General features: G+C 40.4%; 1 protein-coding gene across 1 annotated transcript in view; it reads right to left on the bottom strand.

The window, feature by feature from the left end:
* The window catches only part of LOC106878357 (uncharacterized), a 28,722-nt gene that overhangs the window by 9,240 nt on the left and 2,416 nt on the right, over positions 1–17,066 (bottom strand). The window contains exons 2-3 of the mRNA XM_089343822.1: positions 6,535–7,653; positions 3,535–3,672 (exon numbers count right to left, since the gene is read on the bottom strand). Of these exons, the coding sequence (XP_089199948.1) occupies positions 3,535–3,672; positions 6,535–7,252 (856 nt within the window). The 5' untranslated portion in view covers positions 7,253–7,653. The remainder of the gene's footprint in view (positions 1–3,534; positions 3,673–6,534; positions 7,654–17,066) is intronic.

Raw genomic sequence — 17,066 nt, forward strand, 5'->3', positions numbered from 1 at the left:
ATTTCATCAGTATCTAAAATTCTACAAAACTCCGTTGCAAATATATTCAAGCTTAATTAGAATGCAAAAGCCCCAGGTAATGAGATGGAGAAATGGTGCTATGAATCTTCGCTCAGAGCAAATATTTCATGGTAATTCAACCTTAGATTAATAGCCATTGGCTTATTATATCTGTTCTCTTAAACGTTTTCCTTTAGTCTTTAAGACATGATAAATATTCCAGATGTTTCCAATGTACAAAAGTCGTTTTATGCCAATGTCACTCATTAATCTGAAATAATAAAGAAACAGTATTAGATATAGAGGAGAGATTAAAATGGAAATGTTACAACATTTCTTTATTGATTAACAAATGACATCATATAACTTTGGGTGAAATCTAAAAATTTGTAAACTACAACTACACCTTCACAGTGTGTAACATTACATATATATATATATATCATCATTGTTTAACATCCACTTTCCATGGTGGACTGAGGACTGGCAAGCCAGGAGGCTGCACCAGACTCAAATCTGATCTGACATTGTATCTACAGCAGGATGCCCTTCCTAACTCCAACCTCTCTGAGAGTGCAGTGGGGGTGGGGGCCTTTTATGTACCGCCGGCATGGGTGGCAGTTAGGCACAGGATCCAGTCGGGTTGGGTGTCGAGGGACTGGCATCGACCACGCTAGGATGTTCCACTGGCACAGGGAGCCAGTCAGGCGGCACACTTGAATGGTGCTTATTACAAGCCACTAGCATGGGTGCCAGCCAGGCGGCATTGGCCAAAAAAACAATTTCCAGTTTGATTTTGATTGACTCAACAGGTTTTATGTGCAGTGTATCACCTGATGCTTGAAGGGTACTTTTAAACGGGGTCGTTATGTGACACTGGTATAGGCTACGGTTGTGATCTTAATCACAGCATATCTCCAAAGGCCGCAGTCTCTTGTCATTGCCTCTGTGAGGCCCAGCATTCAAAGGTCGTGCTTGACCACCTCATCCCATGTCTTCCTGGGTCTCCCTCTTCAGCAGGTTCCTTCCACTGTTAGGGTGCGACACTTCTTCACACAGCTCTCCTCATCCATATGCAGCACATGACCATACCAGCTGAGTACCATTCCTATCCCCAACCTTGTCCAGCTTTTCACAGAAAGGATTTTGATTTTAATTTCACAAACCCCTGATGTGAAGGCACATGGCTCCATGGTTAGAGCAGAACAACCTGCTTGTGAAATTAACACATGCAAGTGGTTGAGTACTCCACGGACACGTGTACCCTTAACATAAATCTCTGGAGGATTCAGCATGATACGGAACACGACAAGGCTGGCCCCTTTGAAATACAGGTGCTACTCACTTTTGCCAGTTGAATGAACTGGAGCAATGTAAAATAAAGGATGCAGTATGCCACTGGGAATTGAACTTGAGGCTTCACGATCGTGACCCACATGCCCTAACCACTAAGCCACATGCCTTCCGTAAATGCATTAAAAATACCACAGCATAATCTGATCCCAATTTCACAAAATTATCAACGTTCTCTTTGAGCATTTAAAAGAGATATTTCCGTGGGGCAAAATGATTGAAACAAGAGAAAGTAAATTTGTAACATATACAAATTAATATCTATCCTTAGACATGAGAAATGCAACAAAAATTTTAAATAATTGGAAGAGAATTACGGCAAAATGGCACAGGGTATAAAATTAACAAAACTGAACAAAATGAGAAGGCTCAACATGAAATATATTTGAGACATCAGTGAAAGGTGACCTATAAAAGTTGGAATTTTCTTCGTTTTGACGAGGATTTTTCAACATTTTTTTTCACGTTGCCCTTGGAAATTATCTGGAGCAGTGATTTTCAAACTGTGGTCCGCAAGGACAAGACAGGGGGTCCGTGAACAGCAAATACTTTTTATGGGCAATTTGATTTTATATATGTTTTTTAATCGAAATCTTTTAATTGACAATAAACCTATTTGTTAAATAAACAAATGTAAAAATATATGCTATTTTAAGCAAATATTTATGTATAAATTTCCTAAGGTAAAGCCTGAAATATAAAGGGGAGCAACTTTTTAACCCCAAATGTTTTTTTTTTTAAACTTTTCCTGGACCGATTTTGTGGGCACGATAAACTTAAAAACTACAGAACCCTTTTTGTGAAGAAGAAGAAAAAAAAAGGGAAGTATTTTCAGTCGAAAAGGTGTAATTTAAGGGAGATTTTGCTGTTGTTTCTAGCATATCCTATGACTGGCAAGGTTTACGGATGATAAAAATCATAAATTTTTCAAAGAAACATTTTTTGAGAAATGATTGTCTTTTACAGCTCCTCCTCCTCCCCCCTCCACCCAGATTTTGGTTGATTTTGTGGGCACAATGCACTTAAAAGCCGAAGGAGAAGCCTTTTCGGTATTAAAAAAAAAAAAGGGAATATTTTCAAATGAAAAGCTGCGATTTAAGGGAGACTTGGCTATTATTTCTAGCATATCCCATGACCGGTAAGGTTTAGGGGTTGATAAAAATCATAAATTCTAACAAAAAGTTTTTAATAGCATACAAGAGTTTATGGTATTAATAGGGGGGGAGGTGTATTAAAAAATATCAATACTTGTCAGATTAAAAAATAAACGACGAAGGTGGTCATAGGATATGCTAGACACCACAGTCAAATCTCCATTTAATCACACACCGTTACGTCTGAAAAGATTTGCTTTTCCCTTTAACGAAAACGGTTTCTTCTATGGTTTGTAAGTCCGTAGTGCCCACAAAATGGACCGAAATTGGTTCGGAGAGGGGAAGACGGGGGGAATAGGAATGTGTGTAAAAAACATTTCTTCAAAAACACTTTTCTTTTAAGTGATGCAATCATTTCCAAGGGTATAGAGATAAAAAAAATCTGAGAAATCCCCGCTGACGATTTCCATATTTCGGTACTATTCAAGAAGAGTGCGCGCACTTGTGCTAGCTAGTCGTAACTAGTCGATCCTACATCGACTCTCAGAATAACGGTCAGGTACAAAGACTAAAAACCTTTTTTTTTTTTATCTTCTGGGACCACTCTTCTTGAATCGTACCCCATATTTCTACGGTTTGTTCACAATCTGCTGGAGTAGAAACCCTCTCCGGGATTTATTTACGCAGGAAGCACCTAAGAGGAAGAATCCTCACATGTGCTTACCATGCAACGTGGACTTACAAATAAATGAGACATGAACGACGGTAAAACAGGTGGTTACTCTAATACGTGCAATAACAAAGCGAGCATTCGTCAAGGAAATTGGTTCGAAAACAGCCATCTCACTTTGTTCAATATCATCCTTCTATCATATTGCTGGGCCGACGACTTCTCTCTCAAAGACATTTCTCATAAGGTTCACTGCAACAAGAATACTTATGGAATTCATTGATGCAATTTAAACTGTGAATTGATTTTACGGATTGCAAAATAGGAAATTATCCCATGTTGTCCTGTGTGTGTCATTCCATCTGTCCTTTGGTGAAACTTAGTCTACTTAGGAACATTCTGCTCAACATGGCTCACTGTAGCGTAGTGTTGTGTGCTCTGGAGTAAAGCAATCTGAATTAGATATGACCAGAGAAGCGAAAGAGATGGGGGTGACAGCACGGAAGGCCACAGTCCCCCGGGACCCACAAAGTGTAAAGCTGAAAACCTGGACATCTTCAGAGAAAGGAAGGGGTAACAGAATACTCAATACACAGTATAAGTATTCCCGGATTTCTGGAAGCCAGATAAGAGATCCGGCACGGGCGATCAATCGATGGATAGGTGTGTATATCTTACCTGTTATGCTATACAAATCAATATTTAGTGGGGAAAACATACAAAAACACGTTATTCTTCTCGCGAGCCAAGCAGGTTGCAAAGCAAACGGAAGTACTGTGTCATGTGACAAAAGTAAACCTACCGCTCTCTATTAAATGAAACCAAGAATGTTATCATAAAGGGGAATTAATAATATTTTGATGCAAATCACCATGGTTACTGTGGTTAACATCTGGCTCTGATAAACGACTCTTCATTATTGTCACCATCGGCCGTGGTGGTGATCTTCTAAAAGAAATATGGCGATCTAAGCTCGCCGACATTGCTTCAGGCGGCAGAATCGTTAGCGCGCTGGACGAAATACTTAGCGGTATTTTGCCCATCTCTACGTTCGGAGTTCAAATTCTGGCGTCATTTTAGGGGTCGATGAAATAGCTTCAAAGGCATGGGTTGGACAGTTTGAGAAGGAATTGAACGTTGGAAGGCTGCAGCAGGCAGTACAGACGTTTAACAAAGATTTTGTCATCCGAGTCTAGTCACGAAGTTTTATACGACCCAAGGCTACAATTCAATACGCTTTTCGAAAGTGTTATGCAGCTGAAACGAAATGTCAGAAACTCGAGATTAATGTCCTGGGAGGAAGATTTTATTAAAAACATCGTAGTACTAAGTTATCTCCCTTACATAGATACAGTCGTGGATAGGATTTCTATGAAACAGCGGTCCCCAGCCTTTTTTATACCACGGACCGGCTTCATGCCGGACAATCTTTCCGCCGACCAATAGTGGCACATATGTGTAATTTCTATGCATTTCGTTAATAATACCAATAACAATTGCAATTTGTTAAAGGGAAAAACAATTGTGCAATCTTTTCACTGTCATGTACTGAAATTCTATGATAGACAGTTAAGGTAGACGTAAAATATACACTTGTTATAAAATGAATTCAGTTATAACGGATAGTACTGCGTAGATGAATACTGAATATTTAAACATATCTTTTTAAATTTAACTATTATATTATTTGAAAGAATTATTTCTTTGTGGCCCGATAGCAATTGATCCATGGATGAGTACTAGCCCACAGATGGGTGGCTGGGGTCCTCTGATATCAAATACGAAGTTGGTAGTTGCTCTTATATACTTTTACATCAACTGTCTTGTGTACATTTATGGTTCTATAAGACATTTTTACTTATGGTTACATAAGATACATGTTTTTTGAAGCAATTTTCAGTGTAGTTGTATCCAGTTTAGAACAGAAGTGGATACAGACAGAATCCCATATCCCTGTCTGTTGCAAGAGGCTACTAAACTGGCTACAAAAAGACAAACATGTAAAACAAAAAAAGCATAGATTCAGTTAAATTTTATTTGTTCAACAATATTTCTTTTTCTTTGATCTATATATGGTCACTTCACCTGCTAGTAACAACAGCTAAATTCTATGCAATTTAAACCTTCTAGTCCTGAAAATTGAAGAATATTTGTTGATGTAATCCAGGATAAAGAATATGAGAAGGTAAAACAGGATAGTCATGGATGGGATACAACTGCCTCTGCAGAAGAAGTCTGAGAAGTAATATGCAAGAGAAAGACAAAGACTGTTCCACTGAGAGAGAGGGGGGTTTGTGAGTGTAAAAGGAGAGGGGGAGGAAAAGGAAGGGGGATGCAGTGAGTAGTGAACCTGTGTCTATTGAGGAGCAGAAAGAAAGCAATGATACAATGGGGAACTACTTTTAAGAACACCATCACAGAATTTACAAGGTCTTCTAAACCGAGTCGACACAAAGTGGTCGTCTGTGGACCGATGCCAATCTGCAAGCCACCAGCTGCTGGAACCTGACGAGTTTCCAGAAAAGAAAGAAACGCCATAGAATGCTTATGTAATATTGTATTATTTGTTTACAAAATAAGTATAAGATGAAAAAAGTTGTCAACTTTTATTATATTCAATGTATATATTGTTTCTGGTATAAATTAATATTACTAATATTACCGGTCCCTGGCATACTGGAAAAATACAACTGCAGAAGTATTTTTCTAAACAATATCGGTGGTATAGATATCCACCAGAGAAAAATCTCTGTAAATATTTAAAGAGCAACAGTATTGAATCACCAATTTAGATTTAGAAGAAGATCAGGATGATCTACTGAAGTCTTTGGATTTCGATTTCCAGTCAACTTGTGCTCTGAAATTTCTCCACAAATTTGGTATAGATTTCATTATAGAGCTAATTACATTGACCGAGGGCATTCGTAGTACAGTTCATGGCATCTGCATTCTTCTAAATCCATCCAGGTTTCTTATTACTGTTCAGTACGACATGTTTATAACAAAATTTGATATATACAGAGAGAATAGCCACTTTCTCCTCATTTGTAAGACTCCTAGGTCAATTTTTTTTCACAAAAACATTTCACAGATTCCAGCAATGGTTCATCCACAAACTTATGCTTCATTTTGTGAGTGTAAGAAACGATATTTCCCTTTCTTTTTTCCTTCTTGGTTCCAAAACACAATCTTCAAAGGAATGTCTCAAAAGGGTAACCATGACGAATATGATTACTGTCAGGGGGTGGGTGATGACTTTCAAGGGCACAAAGGGAAGCCATGATTTAGCAGGCGATAACAGTTTTAAAATATATATTGTTGATGGGTGTTCTAATGAACTTTAACAATGACACAATCACACTTTCACATGGATAGACACATGTCTAATTAAGGTTCTTCTTTGAAAGAATAATTAACCACAGGAATCACAGTGATATGGTTTCTCTCCTGTATGAGTACGTTTGTGACTAGTTACTCCCTTCTTCTGAGAAAATGATTTCCCACAGATATCACAGTGATGTGGTTTTTCTCCTGTATGTATAAATTTGTGTTTAGTTAAGGCACTATTTTGAGCAAATGAGAAACCACAGACATCACAATTATATGGCTTCTCCCCTGTATGAATACGTTTGTGTTGAGTTAAGTTTCTATTTTGAGAGAATGATTTACCACAGGTATCACAGTGAAATGGCTTCTCACCTGTATGAACACGAATGTGTTTAATCATGTTACTGCATATAGAGAATGATTTACCACAGATATTACAGTGATGTGGTCTCTCTCCTGTGTGAATACGCCTATGTACGCTTAAGACACTACTGTCAGAGAATGATTTACCACAGATATCACAGTGATGTGGTCTCTCTCCTGTGTGAATATGCCTGTGTACACTTAACACACTCCTGTCAGAGAATGCTTTGCCACAGATATCACAGCAAAATGGCTTCTCTCCTGTATGAATACGTTTGTGTGTAGTTAAGGTACTGTTTTGAGAGAATGATTTACCACAGGTAACACAGTGGAATGGCTTCTCACCTGTATGAACACGAATGTGATTAATCAGTTTACTGCTTGTAGAGAATGATTTACCACAGATTTCACAACTATGTTGTGATTTTCCCAATTCTTTTGCCATTTCTCTGAGGGATACAAACAGATCCAACCATTGAAGTTTCTCACAGTATTAAATTTTCCCCTTATCCTTCTTCTCTCACCAAAGCATGTAATTTCCTTCTTCTTGTTCTTGTTATAATTTATTCCTTAGAAATATTTCAACTGCTATCAACTGTGATTTTATTGATAACTAAAATTCTGCAAACTCCTTTGCAAAGATATTCAAGTTTAATTAGAATGCAAAAGCAGCAGATAATGAGATGCAGAAATGGTGCTATGAATCTTCGCTCAGAGCAAATAGTTCACAGTAATTCCAGTCTAGATTTATAGCAGTTGGGTTATTATATTCTTTAAAACCCTTTCCCTTAGTCCAGATGTGTCCAATATTTAAAAAGTTATTTTGTGCCAATGTCATCCATTAATCTGAAATGATAAAGAAACAGTATTAGATATAGAGGAAAGATCAAAATGGAAACGTTCTAACATTTCTATATTAATTAACAAATGACATCATTTAACATTGGGTGAAATCTAAAAATTTGTAAACTACAACTACACCCTCACATTGTGTAACATTACATGCATATATATATGTGTGTGTGTGTGTCATCATCATCATTGTTGTTTAACGTCCGCTTTCCTTGATGGCATGGGTTGGACTGTTTAACTGAGGACTGGCAAGCCAGGAGGCTGTACGGGACTCCAATCTGATCTGGTAAGGCTTCTATAGCATAATGCCCTTCCTAACACCAACCACTCCATGAGAGTAGTGGGGGTTAAAGCATAACACATGGATGAATCACTGAAGGGTACTTTTAAATGGGCCAGTTATACATAATATATAAATGTATGTGTGTGTGTGTGTATATATATATATATATATATATATATATATATATATATATATATATATACATATATATATATATATATGTGTGTGTGTATGTGTGCGTATATGGGAGAATTTACGGAAAAAAAACAACAGACGAGGACAGGTGGTGTAAACAACAAAAGGATGTGTGTGTATATATATATATATATACATATATATATATATATATATAAGTTCAAAAAAGAAAAATGACAAAAAAACAACAACGCGAGGATGTGATACAGATTGTGTTACTGGACGCTCGGGAAAGGAAAGAAAGGAGAATTTGATGTTTCGAGCAGAGCTCTTCGTCGGAAACATAGGAAAGTCCAAAGAAGGGAAAACAGAGGAAGAAAAAAGTCGGCAACGATATCCACAAGGTTACATATACAGAGGTAATATATGTGTTTGCATGTATATATATATATATATATATATATATATATATATAAATACATTTTGTGCCAATGGCACATAAAAAGTACCATTTGAGTGATGGGCCTCGTGGAGGCAATGCATCCAATACCAGTGTCATATAAACGGCACATAAAAAGTACCATTTGAGTGTTGGACCTCATGGAGGCAATGACAAATGACCTTGACCTTTGGCAATATGCTTGAGAAGAAGATCCATCAAGCCAAGTGAAATTGTAGTCAAGGCAGATACTGGTATGTAAAAGACAAATTTCCGTGGGGCAAAATGAGTAAGACAAGATAAGGTAAATTTGCAACATATACGCATCAATATCCATCCTTAGACATGAGAAATGCTACAGAAGTTTTAAATATTTTGGTCAGACTGGAAGAGAATCATGGAAAAATGGCAAATGGTATGAAATTCTTTTCTACTCAAGGCACAAGGCCCGAAATTGTTGGGGAGGGGGCAAAAAATGGCAAATGGTATGAAATTAACGAAACTCAATAAAATCAGAAATCTCAACATGAAATATTTTTGGCAGATATCAGCAATAGTTAGAATTTCTCCATTTTGACGGGGATTTTTCAGACTTTTTCTTTTTGACGTGGCCCTTGGAAATAATCTGGAGCATCTTTTTAGCAAAAAAAAATAATTTCCAAAGAAGATGTTTTCTTTTTTTTCTTCCCCTCTGTGGACCGATTTTGTGAGCACTATGCACTTAGAAAGTATTGTTTTACTTGTTTCAGTCTTTTGACTGTGGCCATGCCGGAGCACCGCCTTTAGTCGAACGAATCAACCCCAGAACTTATTCTTTGTAGGCCTAGCGCTTATTCTATCGGTCACTTTTGCCGAACTGCTAAGTTACAGGAACGTAAACACACCAGCATCGGTTGTCAAGCGATAGTAGGGGGACAAACACACATATATACATACATATATATATAAGACGGGCTTCTTTCAGTTTCCGTCTACCAAATCCACTCACAAGGCTTGTCGGCCCGAAGTTATAGTAGAAGACACTTGCCCAAGGTGCCACGTAGTGGGACTGAACGCGGAACCATGAGGTTGGTAAGCAAGCTACTTACCACAGAGCCGTTAAAAAAAAAAAGGAAATATTTTCGGACGAAAAGGAGTGATTTAAGGACAATTTGGCTATTGTTTCTAGCAAATCCCATGACCGGTAAGACTTAGGGTTGATAAAAGTCATAAATTGAAAACAAATTTTTTAAGAGCATAAGTTTATGCTATTAATGGGCGGTGCGGATATTCAAAAACCTCAATACTTGTCAGAAAGAAACGAAGAAGGTGGTCAAGGGTATGCTAGACATAACAGCCACATTTCCATTTAATCACACATCTGTACGTTTGAAAACATATACACACACATACATATATACGACAGGCTTCTTTCAGTTTCCGTCTACCAAGTCCACTCACAAGGCTTTGGTCGGCCCGAGGCTATAGTAGAAGACACTTACCCAAGGTGCCACGCAGTGGGACTGAACCCGGAACCATGTGGTTGGTAAGCAAGCTACTTACCATACAGCCACTCCTACTTTCTTTTTTTACCGAAAATGTTTCTCCGCCTTTTTTTAAGTGCCCACAAAATAGACCAAAATCGGACAGCAGAGGGGGAAGACTGGGTTAAAAAAAAAAAAAAAGTCATTTCTCCAAAAATTTCTTTTTAATGATGTGATCATTTCGAAGGGTAGAGTGGGGGAAAATCTGGAAAATTCCCGCCAAAACGGAGAAATTCCATCTTATGTGGACCAGCCATCGCTAACGAGTTCCATATTTTTTTCATGTTTTCTTCACAATCTGCTGGAGTAGACCTCTTCCCGGATATATTTACGCATCATACAGTTACCGAATTCTCAATACACGGTGTACAGTATTCCCGGATTTCTGGAAGCCAGATAAGAGATCCGGCACGTACGATCAATCGATAGATAAGTGTGTATATCTTACCTGTTATGCTATACAAATCAATATTTAGTGTCAAAATATATTCAATCACACAAAATCTCCGTGGAAACATACAAAAATGCGTTATTGTTTATTCTCCCGAGTCAAATAGGTCGGAGCGGAAACGGAAATGCGGTTTGTCACGTGACAAATGTAAACCCAACGCTCTCTAGTAAATGAAACAAGGAATATTGAGATGGGGAGACGGGGAAGAAAGAATAATGCACTCGGAGAGTGCGAACCTCCGCCAAGGCAACACAAACGTCCTCTTGACGATTAGCCAGAGATGATTGTTTAAAAATGAGAATATCTGAAATGAACTCTCATAAAACGAGAACACTAAAAATCAAGGCGACCGCTCTCAAAATATTAAATAAAAAAAATGGAAAAATAATCCAGAATTCTGGTCCGGTGCCGGATCGATCCCACACTCTTAACATTCGTGTCAGTCACGAGGCCAAACATCCCTTTAAAGCTTCATCTGAATCCATCCAGCGGTTTTTCAGATAGCTTGCGCTCTACACTAAATACGTAGAGGCGCAATGGTCCAGTGGTTAGGGCAGCGGACTCGCGGTTTCGATTCCCAGACCGGGTGTTGTGAGTGTTTACTGAGCGAAAACACCTAAAGCTCCACAAGGCTCCGGCAGGGGATGGTGGCGAACCCTGGTGTACTCGTTCACCACAACTTTCTCTCACTCTTACTTCCTGTTTCTGTTGTGCCTGTAATTCAAAGGGGTCAGCCTTGTCACACTGTGTCACGCTGAATATCCCCGAGAACTACGTTAAGGGTACACGTGTCTGTGGAGTGCTCAGCCACTTGCACGTTAATTTCACGAGCAGGCTGTTCCGTCGTTCGGATCAACTGGGACCCCTCGACGTCGTAATATGAAAAAGGTCTCGGTCACTAGTCCAGAAATCATGCTTCACCACCCTATCTCTACCACACGTTCGCTCCACAATTTGGGATCGGCGCATCTTTACACACCTGTCCTCCTTCATACGTATCACATGACCATACCAATGCATTTGTCTCTTGCACACCACATCTGATTGATGCATTACGCTCAACTTTTCTCTCAAAATATTTATACCCTACTGGACATGTGTGCGTATATATGTATATATATATATATATAGATAATCTTCCAGTTTCGAGGGGTAAAAGAAATATTCAAGGGAAATAACTGAACGACTTACCAGTATTATCCGTACTACTTTTTCTCTAAAACAGCATGCGACGGAATTTTAACAGGCAGAAAAGAATCTAAAACAGCATTTTCCATTTTTCCTCATGAGTGAGGATTTCGTTTTCACAACAATAAGATGTTGTGCAGCCGGTCTTCCACGAGGCATTTTCGATTTCTCATAAGAAACTATGATATTCAATCACGTGTGTGATTTATATATAAACAGTTAACGTCAATCAAATCACGTGATTTATTTATAAACAAAGTAGTGCTGACAATACTGGTAAGACGTTCAGTTATTTCCCTTGTAAATTACTTACTTTTTTGACCCCTCGAAACTGGAAGATTACCATATATATATATATATATATATATATATATATATATATCGTTCGTGAAAAGCATCAATGCGAAAGAAGCACACTCACACACGACAGGCTTCTACAGAGTCAAAATGCTTTGGACAGTCCATGTCTACAGATGAATACACTTCTGCAAAGAGCCATGCAGTTGGACTGAAGTTGCAACGAAACGTCTTAAACACACAAAACTCGAGATTAATGTCCTGAAAGGAAGATTTTATTAAAACCATCGCAGTGCTAAGTTATCTCCCTTCCATAGATACCGTTGGAGATATGATGTGTGTATATATATGTATATATGGTTGGCACTCCGTCGGTTACGACGAGGTTTCCGGTTGATTCGATCAACGGAACAGCTTGCTCGTGAAATTAACGTGCAAGTGGCTGAGCACTCCACAGACACGTGTACCCTTAACGTAGTTCCCGGGGATATTCAGCGTGACACAGTGTGACAAGGCTGGACCCCTTTGAATTACAGGCACAACAGAAACAGGAAGTAAGAGTGAGAGAAAGTTGTGCTGAAAGACTACAGCAGGGTTCGCCACCATCCCCTTCCGGAGCCTCGTGGAGCTTTAGGTGTTTTCGCTCGATAAACACTCACAACGCCCGGTCTGGGAATCGAAACCAAGTCCGCTGCTCTAACCACTGGGCCATTGCGCCTCCACACACACACACAAATATATATATATATATATATATATGGATCTTTTTTAAAACGGGGGCCACATTTTTCATTAATGTTTTTGGTACGGAAAGACTTTCAAACTTCGTATACTTATCTATTTTGTGTTATAGAACAGAAAAATATTTTTGTATTGGAATTTATTTCATGTAAAAAAATGTCTTATTTCGATAATTTCAACGAATCACTGACAAGTATTCAGTTGTTTACATTTACTCCTTTGGCTGATTAAGCGATGTAAAGCGTATTTAATCTCCATACCTTCGTTTTATTTGCTTTTTTCATTTTAAATTTGCTTTAACCCTAAATCGTTTGTTTATGTAGTCGGCACTTTAAGAAGACTAAGAGAAAAAGATGTTTTATATGACACATTCTACCAGTGTTCCAAGTTTCAAAGTGTTTCGTTAATGAAAAATGTGGCCCCCGTTTTAAAAAAGATCCATATATATATATATATATATAAAACAGTGGTCACAAATCTTTTTTATACCACGGATTGGCTTCATGCAGGACATTTTTTCAGCGGACCGGTCGTGGCACATATGTGTAATTCCAGTGCACTTCGATAAAGAGACCATTAATAAAAAAAGCAATTTATTAAAGGGATGAGAAAAGTCTATAATCTTTTCACTCTCATGTACTGAATTTCTTTAACATTTGAAAATTAGAGAAACATTACTAATAAATAAAAATATACATTAATGGTGAAATCATCATCATCATCATCATCGTTTAACGTCCGCTTTCCATGCTAGCATGGGTTGGACGATTTGACTGAGGACTGGTGAAACCGGATGGCAACACCAGGCTCCAGTCTGATTTGGCAGAGTTTCTACAGCTGGATGCCCTTCCTAACGCCAACCACTCAGAGAGTGTAGTGGGTGCTTTTACGTGTCACCCGCACGAAAACGGCCACGCTCGAAATGGTGTCTTTTATGTGCCACCCGCACAAGCCAGTCCAGGGGCACTGGCAACGATCTCGCTCGAAAATCCTACAGGAGCCAGTCAGGCGGTACTGGCAACGGCCACGCTCAAAATGGTGCATCTCATGTGCCACCCGCACAAGAACCAGTCCAGGGGCACTGGCAACGATCTTACTTGGCTTGCCGGGTCTTCTCACGCACAGCCCATTTCCAAAGGTCTCGGTCCGTAGTCATCGCCTCGGTGAGGCCCAATGTACGAAGGTCTTGCCTCACCACCTCAGCCCAGGTCTTCCTGGGCCTACCTCTTCCACGGGTTCCCTCAACTGTTAGGGTGTGGCACTTTTTCACGCAGCTATCCTCCTCCATTCTCACCACATGTCCATACCAGCGCAATCGTCTCTCTTGCACGCCACAACTGATGCTTCTAATGTTCAGCTTTTCTCTCAAGATACTTACACTCTGACGGGTATTCACATTGACATTACACATCCAACGGAGCATACTGGCTTCATTCCTTGCGAGCTTACGTATGTCCTCAGCAGTTACAGCCCATGTTTCACTGCCATGTAGCATGGTTGTTCGTACGCATGCGTCATACAGTCTGCCTTTTACTCTGAGTGAGAGTCCCTTTGTCGCCAGCAGGGGTAAGAGCTCTCTAAACTTTGCCCAGGCTATTCTTATTCTAGCAGCTACACTTTCAGCGCACCCACCCCCACTACTAACTTGGTCGCCCAGATAGCGGAAGCTATCGACTACCTCTAGTTTTTCACCCTGGAATGAGATAGAAGTTGTTTCCTGTTTGTTTGCAGTCTTTATTGCACCTGAACATCTGCCACAAACAAAAACTAACTTGCTAGTTAACCTGCCTTTGATGTTGCTGCACCTCTTATGTGTCCATAGCTTGCACCGGGTACATCTTATAGAGTTACTACCTACTCCTTTTCTACATACTGAGCAGGGCCATCTACCTGAAGGGGTTTGTGTTTTATCTACCTTCCTACTTATTAGGATTTTGGTTTTAGCTAGGTTGACTCTAAGGCCCTTCAATTCTAGACCTTGCTTCCACACCTGAAACTTCTCCTCTAGTTCTGATAGTGACTCCGCAATTAGGGCAAGGTCATCAGCATAGAGGAGCTCCCAGGGGCAACCTGTCTTGAACTCCTCTGTGATTGCCTGGAGGACTATGGTAAATAATAGGGGGCTGAGGACGGAACCTTGGTGGACCCCTACCTCTACCCGGAATTCATTGCTGTACTCATTTCCAACCCTCACCTTACTGGCCGCATCTCTGTACATGGCTCGCACAGCTCTCACTAGCCATTCTTCTATCCCAAGTTTCCTCATTGACCACCAGATAAGGGATCGGGGGACCCTGTCAAAGGCTTTCTCCATGTCAACGAAAGCCAGGTACAGAGGTTTATCCTTGGCTAGGTATTTCTCTTGCAACTGTCTCACTAGAAATAAGGCATCAGTAGTGCTTTTACCTGGCACGAACCCAAACTGCATCTCATCTAAATTGATTCGCTCCCTAATTAGTTGGGCTATGACCCTCTCTGTAACTTTCATAACCTGATCTAACAGCTTGATGCCTCTGTAATTATTTGTATCTAAAGCGTCCCCTTTACCTTTGTAGCAGTTGACTATGATGCTGCTACACCAGTCATAGGGTATGACTCCTTCGTGTATCACCTGGTTCGTAATACGGGTGACTAGGCTATAGCCAACACTGCCAGATATTTTGAGCATCTCTGCAGTGATTCCTGATGGGCCGGGGGCTTTCCCGGTCTTCATACTCTTAATTGCTTTATCTACCCTGGTACTATCAACTCGGATAGCTGGTCCCTCTATTGGGTCGACATAAGGCAGGCTCTCTTTCTCCCATTCATTCTCTTTATTAAGCAATCTATCGTAGTGGCATCTCCAGACCTCTTTCTTTGCATCCTCATTTAATGCAAGCGTACCATCATCCATGCGAACACATTTCTCTCCTACAACATCACTATTCTCTCTCCTACACTGTCTTGCAACCCGAAATACCTCGAGTCTTTGGTCCTCACGGCGCAGAACATTGGCAAATCTTTCCTTATCTGCTTCCCCTCTGGCTAAATAAACCTGTCGCCTAGCCTCCCTTCTGGCACATTGGTACAATTCCCTGCTACCACCGTTCTTCCAGTCCTTCCAAGCTTGTTTCTTTTGTCTAATAGCCCTGTCTACCTCCTTGTTCCACCACCACGTTACTCTGGGTTGGGAGGGGACCTTACACCACCCACAAATCTGGTCGGTGGCTTTCAACAGGTTGTCCCGCAGAAATCTCCAATTGTCTTCCACGTTGTATGATGCTATATCCCCTTCTATTTCGTTAAATGCTTCAAGTAACTTGTCTCTAAGTCTCTGTCCGTTTGCAGGGTCTTTAAGCTTCCACACCCTTCTTCTCCAAGCCTGTCTAATTCTGGGCACCCATTTTGCCTTGATCCCAAAGTCGCTAACTACTAATCTATGTTGTGGGGTACATTCTTCGCCAGGGTAGGTTTTGGCATTTATAAGCCGCCCTCTTTCCCTATTTCTGGCGAGGATGTAGTCGATTTGGCTAGAGTGTCTGCCGGAGCGGTAGGTGACTAGGTGACTGGCAGGTTTCCTGAAGTTGGTATTGCAGACTATAAGATTGGTTGCATCACAGAACTCCAGCAGTCTGGTTCCCTCCTCGTTGCGGGAACCGAAGCCATAGCCTCCATGTATGCCATGGAAGCCCCCAGCACGACGTCCGACATGACCGTTGAAGTCTCCAGCCACAAAGAGAAGGTCCCTGTCACTCGTCGACGAGGTAGTTTGCAAGAGGGTGTCATAGAATTGGTCTTTCAGACCATCTGGTAGCCCAGGTTGAGGTGCATAGGCTGAGATGACAGTAGCTAATCTATGATGAAGCACTAGTCTGATCTTAAGTACTCTGTCACTTACTCTAACGACCTCGATTACCTTATCCACCCATTTCTCCGCTAGAAGTATTCCTACGCCCCCGACCCCGTCAGTGTTCCCTGCCCAGAAAATCTTGTACCTGTGTTCTTTGCCTGTGAGGAACCTTGCAGAACCTCCTCTCCATCTTACTTCCTGGATGCAGCACATATCTACGCATCTCCGTTCAAGCATCTCAACAATTTCACCAGATCTACCTTTCAGCGTGCCGACGTTGAGAGTGCCAATCCTAACAGTATGGGTGTTGGGGGTGTGGGCCTGTAGCCTGGGAAGAGGAAAAGCAGTGTCGTGTACCTGAAAAGAAAACTTGCAATTGGAAGAATTCATAAGCAAAACATTACCTACAACCTGCAAACATTTCTCAACCTTAATGCGCTACCCAAAGGTAGGGGAGAGGATGGCCAAGGCCACTAGATGGGTTCCGGGAGACAGCCGAGGTTGACAGGATGACAAAGGGA

This window comes from Octopus bimaculoides, chromosome 28 (assembly GCF_046866305.1).
Source record: "Octopus bimaculoides isolate indiv1 chromosome 28, ASM4686630v1, whole genome shotgun sequence".
Classification (NCBI taxonomy): Eukaryota; Metazoa; Mollusca; class Cephalopoda; order Octopoda; family Octopodidae; genus Octopus; species Octopus bimaculoides.